General features: G+C 37.5%; 1 protein-coding gene across 5 annotated transcripts in view; it reads left to right on the forward strand.

Annotated features, from left to right (window-relative positions):
* The window catches only part of LOC117955259 (protein turtle homolog B-like), a 105,441-nt gene extending 99,072 nt beyond the window's left edge, over positions 1 to 6,369 (forward strand). For 4 of the 5 annotated variants that reach the window (XM_034889622.1, XM_034889625.1, XM_034889623.1 and 1 more), the window contains 2 exons: positions 1,232 to 1,359; positions 2,860 to 6,369. In XM_034889622.1, the coding sequence (XP_034745513.1) occupies positions 1,232 to 1,359; positions 2,860 to 3,074 (343 nt within the window). In that variant the 3' untranslated portion in view covers positions 3,075 to 6,369. Of the gene's footprint in view, positions 1 to 1,231; positions 1,360 to 2,859 lie in introns of those variants that run through there. The other variant, XM_034889627.1, reaches the window with a different exon arrangement.
* Positions 6,370 to 13,124: the final 6,755 nt, after the last annotated feature.

Genomic DNA, 13,124 nt, shown 5'->3' on the forward strand with positions numbered 1-13,124 from the left:
ATTTTTATGTGTGAGTGAACTGCCCCAGTGCTTTTGAATGTATTCCCCTTTAAAGTCGTGTTCCATGTGCAAACTGCCATGCATGCCATCGCTAAATATTGCTCCTCCGTTTCTAAAAAAGGAAAAATTATATTGATAAATTACTGTTACATTTGTTGTCCTAGTGCTTCGCTTTTCTTTGGCTTATTTTTCATTATGTGACTGTTCCCGAGTAGTCATTTTCCCCTCCCGCCATCTCTCCCCCTGTCAGCATGGTGAAGCCCATTGTAGACAGTATCCATGTCTATGAATACATATTGATGATGCTTTGTTGCTCAGCTGTGATTCTCCCCCTTTACTAACAACCTTCGGTTTCTCTCTGCAGCCACGGTGGGAAGATGGCCTATCTGTTATGCTAATTGTTTTCTGTGCCTTGAGAGAACCAAGTGTATGTTTGTGGCAGAAATCTGTGGGCTGCCAAGTCATAAGTGCCTCAATGAATGGGAGGGATGTCTGTGCAGTCATGAACAGCTGAGAAATACCGGATACACTCAACACCAAGGAAACATTTGCATCTGTTATTTTCAGAGCGGGAAAGATTCATTTATAAAAGAAGTATAAAATCTGCAAACATAACAATTGAAAAGTCTTATTATATATTATATTGTTCAAAATAGTATTCTTTTCTATTTCCCTCTGAAACCAACAGTGCAAGTCTTTTAAATGTTCTTCTCAAAAATGTTACTTGCTGTTCTAATCTGCACCACGAGGTACATAGATGGTTCCAGGGGTCATGCAATACTTAGCTTTCTTTTGGATAAAGGGTGTTTGGATCAATTTGAGCAAAGTATCTCAGATGACCATGAACGGCAATGCAATTTCAACATGCACAATTCAATATCTACAGTACCTTCTGGACGTGTTAATGGGTTTTGTGAAACATAGTCATCAGTGACCAAAACATAACTAGTATATCCAGATGGTGTACAAGGTTTTGATAGTAGTAGAATTAATGATTTTATACTTAAAACCTTTGAAAAAGCTTTTGCTGGATTTGTGATTTCAGCTCTATGGGTGTGTCTCATATTGATCCTTTGGCAATGTGCTGCACCTCTTGCTTAGCAACGACCAGTGCTGTATTGAGATTGTGTGGGTTTCTGATTCTGTTGCACTCCGTAGTGCAGAAACACAGTCCACTGACTATGTTTGGCCTAGAGTTACCCGTTTTCCCCTCTCTCTGCTCTTCATCCAGAAAACGCCGAGGTGCGCCGAGTGCCCTTCCGGGGTCTGAGAGGATTGATGCACTGAGATACCAACGTATTAAAAAGGCCAAGAAGATGATGATGAACAACAATAACTCCAAGTCCAGAAAGAAAGCAGGTATGGTCCCTGTTCCTCTCCGTTTTCACTTCTAACGCAGAGAGTAGTCCCCCCCAACCCCTGAAGCGCTTTGAGTGTCTAGGATAAAGCGCTATGTAAATTTATTGTTATTACAATGGAGTCAGTACTGATTTAGCATGGCATTGTAAAAATGTGTTTACATTTCTTAAAACACCCTTTAAAGGAGTACTCCCCTCTGTAATTTTGCTTTGCAATTACATCTTTAAAATTGGGGGGACTCACAAGAGGCTGACAAAAAAGAAAAGTCAAAGTTAAACTAGTCTGGCTATTGTTCAAGTCCTACATGTCCTGCATGTGTCATATAACCTAGCTTATTTTATTAACCTAACCTCGGTACAGACTGGAGATGTAAATTACAAGTCTCTTCTAATTAAATCCTTTTGTTCAGGTCTATTCAAAAATTTGTAGCCACTGACTATGTACCGTATATGGTTCCATTTTTTTTCTAAGCTAAGTGAACGCATCGCATTTCAGTACATAAAACACTAGGTAAACATTATTATCCATGCAACTCCTCCCTGAGAACAACGGATGTCATTTCCTGTTTTCTGTTGCCTTTGAGAAAAGGGGTTAAAGTTAAGGTATTGATATTTTGGTTACATCTCTGATTAAAGCAATAGTTTGACATTTTAGGGATCAGGCTTATTTCATCCTTGCCAAGAGTTACAGTAGACGAAATGAACATTACCACTCTCATCTGTATGCTAAATGTTTCACTAGAGTCAGCAGGCTTCAAAAAGCTTAGCTTAGCTTAGTGTAAAGACTGAAAGCATCTGTACATTTTTAATAATTAACTTGTCACATTCTTTATCATTTGTTTGTTTAATCCTTACACACACACACACACACAGAAATTTTAAAACGTCTAGTCATGGTTTTATGGGGAGTTGAGTGCTGGAACTATTTCTTGGCCGGGAAAGTGACTTCCTGGAGCCTTGTTGACACCATCAGGTTGCAGGGCAACCAGCAAAGACTTCAGGAACTAGTGAGTTTAAGAGGTGCTGGTAGGTGGATTATGTTATAATTGGATTGTGCCAGGCTGTTTCCCCATGCTTTTACTTCATGCTGAGCTAAGCTAATCATGTGCTGGCTGTAAATTACTATTAGTATATATATTTAGTTTACAAACATGAGAGTTGTGTTTTCTCATCTAACTTTCTGAAAAAAAAAACAAATGAGTATCTTTCCCAAAAGAATATTTTCTTTTTAGAATAACTGCCAACAGACACACCAAACACTGAACAAAGGTACACACATACAACACACATTTTAAACAGAACTCCCCCAATTCTGCCTCATCCAGAAGTAACAGCAGTACCTCAGGCAAGTCAAATACTGTTTTATTTTATTGGAATGATTTCACACAACATGGTAAAATGAGATAGTGGTGGAGCAGGAAACGAGTGTGAGTGGGACAATTGTACAGTGTTGCCTGTAAACATGGGGGCTATGACCTGCCTTCCATCGCCCCTCCTCCAGGTGTCACCACCTCTCAGACCCAACAGGCCTACACCTCTCAGGTACTCCAGCCCGAAGAAGCTCTCTACCTCCGCAAGAAGAAGAAACGGCCCATCCTCTATGACCCATATACTCGCTTTTCTGCTCTGCTGTACCGCCGCCCACCCAGGGAGGACCAGAAGGCTATTTTGGCCAGCATGGACAACGTAGACCTAGACCATGCAACCCTCCTCTGAAAGGTCACAACCATATGCCCTCATTCCAAAATAGCACTGGCTACATACCAGATGGTAAAAAAACAAAGATGATTGTCTATAAAGGGGAAAAGCTCTAAATTTTAGCAATTGGGTTCTGTAGTTACGCCCTTGGTCAGTTCAATCCGCACTAGTAAGCATTCTGCTATGTTCAATCTGTGATGACAGAAAATTTACCCCGAACAATCATATCGAGAATACACAAAAAAATACATTAATGATTGTCTCAAATGCTGGTCCCAACTTACTGTTAGTAATGTACAGTAGCAGCATTTGTAGATTGGAATGGCATTCCAAAGTGTATCCTGGTTCCAAGGCTTTCCTTGGAAACACTTCAGATTATTTTGACTACTACTGATTGGGACAATCTGTGTATGCTTAAATCCAGTAGTATTCCTTCAAAAAAAACATGTTTAGACTGTTAGCAGTTTAAATCAAGATGATAGTTGCCACAATTTTCAAAAGTTTTACTCCAGTGCAAAAAAAAGGAATTAAAAAAGAGGCAATACAGTACATGATTACCAGCTCCTGTTTTCCCCATTTAAAATCAAAAATAATATACTGTAGTTTTCCCACTCCAGTGTTACCGTACTTAATTTAAAAGGCTTCTCCAGACTAACATCATGTTTATTGTGCTGAGCCAATAACCCCCCCCCATCCCAAAAGATGCCCTGCCGGTCTCCGTTTACAGCACCTTCCATCGTATCCTCTCCGCCAGCAGCGTCTCTACTCTGCCGAAAAACTCGCCTCACAAATATGAGTGTTCTCACTTCCTACCAAGTATACCTCAGAGCACAGGACACGAACGAGACCACACAACCACCAGGATCAGCCAGCAGAACAAACTAGCCTTTTTTCATGTCATTATGTTCCCCTTCCTTTCTTTATAATGACACATTATAGTTTTTCTTTACTTTTCCTTTCTTATATGCACTTCTAGTTTGTTACAGTAGGTGCACATAATTTAGTTTATTTATCTCTCAGTATGATAATTCAACTCATCTCAACTCATCTCTTCTGCTCTGTCAGAAGAGACCAGGACTGACAAACAGAAACACAACCTTAAACTACTTAACTCTACTGAGGGAATTCTATTGACTTTGACTATATCCAATTACTTATTGAATAGATGTCATTCAGCAGGGAATCCACAGGGGCTTACTCTACATTTGCATTTCACACTCTTATAACAAAGATGAACAGGCGCAGTGAAAAGTGTTAATTCACTTGCTTTGAAATATTCTTTATAAAGTCATTCAATGTCATTCAATCACTTTAATTAACTGCTCTGTCTTCAGCTTCTTGTATCTTGTATCGTTTGCACTGGAGCAAAATCTGGTCCATTTCCTTCGATTTGTGTCTGCTTCTTTGCATATCGTCCATTTTCTCTTCTTTAGGTAGCTTAGAGAGTTCCAAATCCTAAGAACTTAGTAATGCCAAAAAAATTAAACAACCATAGACGAGGATAAGATTTTGTGACATAGTATTTTAGAGGGCATAAAAAAACAATGGCTTTGTTTGGCCTTAATGAAGCTTCTGGTCGGTTGCCTGACTCACGTCTAATTTCTATATCTATATTTACATTTTTTTATGTGTGCGTGCATGTGTAATTACCTGCCTCTTTGTATTTTGTCTCTTTATGTGCTTGTCATTTCAAATGAAAAGGCTGAAGAAAATAGTAAGTCTCGTTGAAGGCAACACACAGAGCCAAAAGTTGTTATTGTATTCTACACTGGTTTAAGCAAATTTGTTAACATGTGGCCCAGTTTTACTTTGAAAGAATCCAGTGATTGACATTACATTTGCGTGTCTAACTTACATGGAAATGTATACATTAAGGGGCTAAAATTAGTTTTTTATTGGATAAGTCAAGGAAGTGCCATAACATCCTAAACTCAACTATATCACACATTACACATGCTGCAACTCAATTATATTTTAGGTTCAACAAAGGATGGGTGTGTACTGTAACAGTTTTGTTACTGTTTTTTGGTTTGGTTTGTTTTTCCTGTTTTGTTCAAAAGGTGCTCTATTTCTTCAGAAGTTGTATTCATTCATAGATGTCACAGTAACATATCTTGGGCTCCTGATATGAAATGAAAGCTGTTCTGCTGAAGTATGTTTGGAGTGGTTTTGCTCATGTTCATTTTTTTAATGAACGTATGTATTTGTGTCTTTGTGGTTTTGAGCAGATTCTGACAACTCCAACATAGTCTCCTAAAATCCACCACATTTTAAGTGACTGAATTCCATTGCTTGATTAAGATATTTTCCACAATGAATGCTTAGTGCTTAGCGGCGTTAAGCTTACAAAACAGTCTGCTATGGCAACCGACCTCTCTTCTCATATTTAATGTTTAAAGTGCAAGAGGAGTGAAGAAGACTAAGGATGTGATCTATATTATAAAACAGGGAATAATAATCATTACAAGAAGTGATCATACATAAATAGATAAATAATACTAATAATTTGACCATTTCCATCATATTGGAATAAAGTTAATACATGCATTCTACAGATGCATTTGTGTTGCTAGTTTTAGTATAGAAACTAGTGCCTTTATGAATTATTATGTCTCCAAGGTTGGAACAGCTAAAAGTGAAGTATGCGCCTATGTCAACATTATTGTGGAAATAACTTTGAAATACAATTTATGCATTAATAATATATAACATTAATGTAACATATAAAACTACAGTGAAACCATACTCTGTACGTCCAGAGATAACAAAGTCAGCACGAATCATTTCAGTAAGAATGAAGAGGCATGAGAATGCAAGTAGAACACCCAGATCATTGACAGTCATTGGCCATTCCCGACCAACTTCAACATCACCAATCCTCAACCAACTTCAACATCACCAATCCTCAACCAACTTCAACATCACCAATCCTCAACCAACTTCAAAATTACCAATCCCCACCAACTTCAACATTACCAATCCCCAATAAACTTCAACATTACCAATCCCCACCAACTTCAACATTACCAATCCCCACCAACTTCAACATTCCCAATCCCCAACCAACTTCAACATTCCCAATCCCCAACCAACTTCAACGGTACCAATCCTCAACCAACTTCAACATCACCAATCCTCCACCAACTTCAACATCACCAATCCTCAACCAACTTCAACATTACCAATCCCCAACCAACTTCAACATTACCAATCCCCACCAACTTCAATGTTACCAGTCCCAAACCAACTTCAACATGTGATTAATGAGAGCTCCTGCCCTCCACTGTGAATGTGTCTGGGCAGGGCCTAGATGACGTACGAGAGGGCATCCTATCATACAGGAAGTGTTTGAGTAGTGGTGTCAAACAAAGGCTTTTCTTGCAGCCCAAGGTGCTAAGCGAACCATAATGTAATTTGATGTAAATGATTACAAATGTATCTTCCATTTTCACAACTGTGTAATTGCTGTATTGTTGTATTTCTTTTTTTAATAGGCCTATGTTTAAAAAATGGGTGGTTGGAAGGCACTTGTTGGAGTGACGGTTGGATTCAAAATCACACTGAAAGAGAAACAATGACCTCTTCTTCCATAAAAGCCTTTTTTGTGGCATACCTATAGTGATATTTCTTTTATTAAGGCACTCGGATGTTCTCCAAGTCAAATATGTTATTATAGAAAGGTATTTTTCAGATGTAAGAAGAAGAGTGCCATAGTTTCCTTTCAAAAGAACATTTTTGTTTATTGAATGTTTCACTCCAGATGTTTGTGTTGCTGTGGGCCATCTTAGCAGAGCTCTGAAGGGGAGTTCACTGAATGAATGAAGTCACTCTTTGGGTTTTGTTGAAAGACTTTGGCATTGTACTTTCTAGGCCTACATGACAGAGGGGACAGAGGCCATTGCATGTAACACTGTGTATGAAAAGGCAAGGTAAACACACTTAAGGGACGGTTTGAATAACATCAATTAACCAGGACTAGATTGACTATATTAACATGGCTAAGATAAGAGCCAGATGTTGCTGTTATGTAAGTTTGGGAATGTGACATTCCCTAATACCAGCAGAGCATTTCTAACCAATTATTCCAAAGCAGGCACTATTTTCTACCAATGATGACGTTCTAGAATGGAATCAATATAAGATCAGTGAACAGATGTTAAAAAAGTCGACAACATCCTGTGAAGAGTTTAAATTTAAAACATAACTAGGTGTATTAACAAAAGGGTTAGCTTGTAATGTACATACTGTACTGTACCAACACACCGTTGCTGTCTGGCAGAAACCTTGTATCTCCATATTTGTGTTTTTTATGGATCAAGGCCGTTGGACACCCTTTATGTCTGAGGGTTTTACAAGTATTCATATATTTATTTAAATACTATAGTAAAATGTTTTTACCTTAGCCTTTTTTCCTTTCCTGAAAAACAACCGTTTTGGACATACAAGGTTTCCACCAGACAGCAATGATATTTCCCCAATATACATACATATTATATAGTTTGTTGAGGAATTAACTTTACAAATAATTATTTGCGAAAATATCTGCGAAATCATAACTGATGAACTTTGCCAAGCAAACATGTTGTAATTAGTCCATATTTAAAACAAACCAAAACACTGGCAGATGTGGAAAAGACCTAAAATGAATTCGGATTATTAAGTGAAACTTGTAGATGTAATTAGTATATACAGTATATTAAAATATGTAAAAAATAAATAAATAGAAATTGCATACTTGATCAAAATTGGTCGATGATATGCATGCAGCTACACAAATGAAAAATATACCCATTTTAATATGGAAATAGTTATGTAGATGTGAGCAGAGTGGAATAAGTCAGCAGAAACAAACAGGGTGAGCCTCTGTGTTTGGGGAAACCACATTCAAAATGCTAAGCTAACTGAACTAAAGCACTGCAGTGTACATTGCTCTGTACATAGCGAGGTTCAGCGGTATGGTTTTGAATGTAGAGAGAATGAATGCATTGAAAACTTAGTACACCAACAAAACCCTGAAAATTCAAAGTCACAAGACAGCTCTTCAAAGCAGCAGTGGTGGGAAATTGTAGCTTTGTATGACTGTGCAGTTTTGTCATCACCAAGGGCTTTTAATGAGACTTATGTGAAGTAAGACCAGTGGAAGCTGGACGGTGAGACATCCTAACGAGGCTGAAGGCGAGGTCAGACCTGCCTCAAAAAAGAAGTACTGTATACCTCTTAATGTGCCACTGAGAAGTGTGTCCATGTACATAGTGTATCGTGAAAGATATTTGCATGGTATGAACATTTGTACGCTACTGACTAAAATGGGGAATGGCCACTACCTGAGCAAACGTGCTGTGGTTGTTAGGTGTAACAAAAGCATGACAATGTTTAGTCCCAAAGGAAAGCAGTAAGGCTCTTTAAATGATAAAAACACCCTGCTGTACAGGCAGACACAGTCCCAATGATTGAAATTTGACCATTATGGCAGTTTTGGGCACAGTAGTGTTGACATGCAATAAAAGCACATGCCATGCGATACGATGGATACGTGGATTTGAAGCGGTTGCAACACCCAGAATTATTTTTAGATGATTTGGTAATTAGGGCAGGTATATTTGCTCTTTACTACTTCTGTGATGTCTATTAATTGAAATTTTTTATAGTACATTAGGTGAATGAATGTTACCTCACAAACTGTAGAATGGAATGAAAAGAAATTAAGGTCATTATGATGCTCTAGTTGCACCTGCACCGAAGAATTGTCGGATGTGCAATTCTTTTCTTTAAAAAAGATGCTTTAGTTGTCAAATTGCAGTCTGATTTGTTAAGTGCAGTACATAGATGTAAACTTGTTTGAAGTACCCAAGCTCAGATTATATTACAGACTAGGTACCATGATGAGGGTAACTCTACTGTCATGTGAGCCCCCACTAGTGCAACACATTTAGAGATGATTCACAGTTGATAGTACTGTACACGCCTCTGGAATAGCTTACAAATAATTATGTTTGTGGTGTTTGACAAAAGAACGTGACACAGTTTTCATCACTCGTTAAAAGAAAATCTCAGTACTGTATCACTCTTGACTCTTGAGCAGAGGAGAACCAGACGTTCTGCTCTGGCTTTACATATTTTAAGATGCATTAAAAGAGACTTCTCATTGTATTGTTGACGTGTTGAGCAGGCTTTTATCCCATACGCTAAGAGTGGAGAACCTCTGGTGCTAACACATCCCGCACAAGTACAAAGTTTTCGTTGCCACCATATTTACTACATTTAGTTGCTCTTGTGATGCAACTCTCTGAATTAACTAGACATGATACCTAAAACTGCCGTATTATTTTCCTTATTTCCTCAACAAAAAAATTAGCCCAAATGAGCATATACACGTGTGTTGTGACATGGGGTTTAATCATATCACTAAGATCTTTGAGATATCTGTAAATAAATAAACATATTGCTTTATTGACTCTTGACCAAAACTGACAAACTCACAATATTATAAAAGCGCAAATTGATACAGTGATAAAGTAAAATGAAAAAACATGACTCTGCCTTTCAAATGTAATAAAGCTGAAAAGCCAGTGAAATCATAAATAAAAGACTCCTGCATCATCTCACTGGCAGGAAGGATGCTCTGACGCAGAGACCTTAATCTAAAGGTGACACAAAGCCGAGCTCATCTTAAATCAGTCTTGGAGAAGTCCAACACACTGCAGATACTTACCACCAGTGTATCGCTACGGCAACATGTGTTGAGATCTAATGTTCCAACTTTTGTCCAAGCTTGTGTGTACAAAAAGGCATTACCGATTTGAGATTCAGAAAGCAAAGTTTTGTTACACTGTGTAAATAACATCTCAAATAGGCTTACCTTGTCATATATATTTTTTGTAGAAGAAAATATGAACATTAACTATATACAAGAGTGAGTGGGAACCGAGTAGTGTAGGGTCTGCCTCAGTGACACATTATAACATGATGTAACAGACCAATGTCTATATGTGAGTGATGGAAATCTTCTAAATGCTAGAAATTAGTTAAAGAGTTTAATATTATAGAGCCAAGAAATATAGAGAAAAAAATCTATATAAATAGATATAAATATATTGTCATGAAACCAAAATGGTTAGATGAGTATCTATATTTGGGGACAGTACTTGTTTTCAAGAATGTATAAGTCTATATTCTATTATTTTTATATCCATTTGTCGCTCTATACTGTAGCAATGCAAAATCATACACGCAGTAGAGAATATGTCTAAGGGTTTTAAGTTGTGTACAAAACAAAAGAGAAGGGTGCACCAATATGGCTGTCACTACTGTATATCTCACTGTCCATTACCCTAAAGACTCTCAGAGAATGACACAGCAAACTAGTTATTACAGCAATGTTCATTTGGTGCAAATAGCAAATTTAGTTGTTGAATTCTCTGTGGGCCATCATCTTACCACACGTTCCACTCGTAACAACAACGTGTCCTTTCCGGGACAGTGATTAACTCCTTGCTGTTTATTTACTTCTTCACTTTTTTTTTTTTTTTACCTGCCTGGCTTCTGCAGTCACACATTCATCTTTTCAAAAATATGTTTTTGGCATGAAAGAATGGTGAGAATCGTTTTTTTTTTTCTTTTCTTACTATGGTGCTCCCTTGCAATCTGTATCACAGCAGAGCACATACATATAAATGTATAATCATCTAATTCACAAACTGTGCAGATAGAAATGTTTCACGTCACATATTTACAGTATGTATGTAACAGACACAGTGCTTCGTGATGCTTTGAACTGACATAAGGGAATCCAACTGTTTTTTTTGGTTTGTTTAGGTTATAGGCAGAAGCATGTGCAAGGTAATATGGATGTTCTGTTGCCTTTTGCTCAGAAGTGGAGTTTGAGCATTGCAGCAGCTGCTAAACGTTACCCCAGACATTGGTGACATCCAATTCAGTGCTGTACATTGCCAAAAACAACAACACGTCATATACATTCTGACACTGGTGCTATTTAAACACATCTGTGGTGCTTTTTTTTAAGTTCAATATTTCCTTGCTTCAGACAAAATGTAGCTACACGATCCTGTACTGTACTGTTGGAGGCTGTTTGGCCTGTCAGTCAACATTTGATCCGGGTCGGTTCATGTGTGTAGATGGTTAACTTTGACTGCTGTTGTTTCAGGGAATACACAGATTAGATACGACTAACATTTTGAGTGGCAAATTTGAAAGCAAGGAAATTGAATAGAACATTCATTTGAAGATACATTTCATCATGATTTTTCTTGGGATTGAGTTTGAAAAATTGTTCTTCTTCATTTCGGTCTCACAGTGCTTCGATGTCATGTATTGGTGGTTGCAAATAGTATCCACACATTGTGTTCGGTGCTGAGTGAACAGATATGCTCACCATGACTTTTGATACGGAATTCATCTTAGACATTCACATCCCTCCCAAGTCTTTCTATCAGGTCAGGTTAACATACTAACTCCTCCTGCAGGTGCCCTTTTATTGTACAGTTTAAGCAACATGATGATGGAGGGAGTGGAACTCACTCACCTTCTAGTAGAGATGGTCCGATACTAGGGTTGGGAATGACCAGACGCCTCCCGATACGATATCACAATACTTATGCCAAGATACGATTATTATCGCGATTTTAAACATATTGCAATATCCCGCGATATATTGCAATTTATAACCTTTTTTCAAATTCTAATTTTTCCCAATTTTAAATGATGCCCCCAAGAGAAAACTTTGTCAACATGTGTTTTATCTGAAAAAGATATCACTTCAATTTTATTGCTGCAAAATGGGATTGTCAAGCAGACAAACTGACCAACACATGTATAATAAAATATCGATACTTGGCGCCTGTGTATCGATACAGTATTGCCATTGAAAATGTCGCGATACTATGCTGTATCTATTTTTTCCCACCCCTATCCAATACCACTTTTTGCTTTCAGATACCAATTCCGATACCTGAACTAACGTATCGGCCGATACCAAGTACTGATCCGACCAGTCTTTAATATATTTTATTATGTTTTACCAACTGTATACTACTATCCCTGTATGGATGTGATTTGATTTCTATCTTTGTTGTGCGGTCTGGCTCAGGGTAAACTCAGAACTTTTTTTTAATATCCAGTTTGACAGTCAAAAAAAGAAGAAGAACACAAATACACTTTAAAGTCGATTTTCTTTGTGGCTAAATTACGTGGCATTGTAATTACCTGAAATTAACGGAGGCTTTTCCGACACTGTTATTGGTATCGGAACATCTCTAACTAAAAGTCATTAGGACTCGTTACGCAACCGAGCTACTCCAAAAGCCACCCCTAGATGGAGGTTGTTGATTAAACAGGACCTGTATTGTTATTGTGTTGTTTGAAGACCGGAGAAAGCATTGAATTATTGTCTTATAAAGATGCTGTTTAAAACTACTCTTTGGAGCCTCTATACATGAAAACTGTATCTTTATGTACAAGTGACATGACACTGATTATCTCTTGTTTTTGTTTCATCACAAAATGCAATACAAGTGGAAGAAGAACAAACTGAAGTTGTCTCCTATTAATTGTTCGGTCTTCCTGAGACGTGTAGAACTGAGTTACAGATTTTTTAATGGGGTTTTTGTTATCATGACCCTCTGAAAAACTACAAAAACGTGTGAGTGTGTTCACTGTTAGTAGACAACTCAGTACCTCAAAATGTCTCTACATGGAAATACTTAGTCCAGATATTTAACTATTCACTTTTTTATGTTCACCATCTCTGAGAAGTCAGTACTCATGATGCTTTTTATATGTGTTGGCACAAACACTAACAAGAATGTATGGCTATTGTTATTCCTGCTCACTTCCACTCTTCCTAAAATTGAAGCTTTTAAAGCAAACTGTCAGTTTTTTGTATTTCAAATGTCTTGGTATGCTTGTTGTAGTTGTATATTCATAATGGTGTATATTACATCAGTTTTATTTATTAAAATGTTTAAATTTTCTAAGATGACTTCATGTTATTGAGCAAAGTGGTATCATTTGCACATTGCATAGATATAGAGGCATTTTCTCTGCCTCGTG

Source organism: Etheostoma cragini, chromosome 13 (assembly GCF_013103735.1).
Source record: "Etheostoma cragini isolate CJK2018 chromosome 13, CSU_Ecrag_1.0, whole genome shotgun sequence".
Lineage (NCBI taxonomy): Eukaryota > Metazoa > Chordata > Actinopteri > Perciformes > Percidae > Etheostoma > Etheostoma cragini.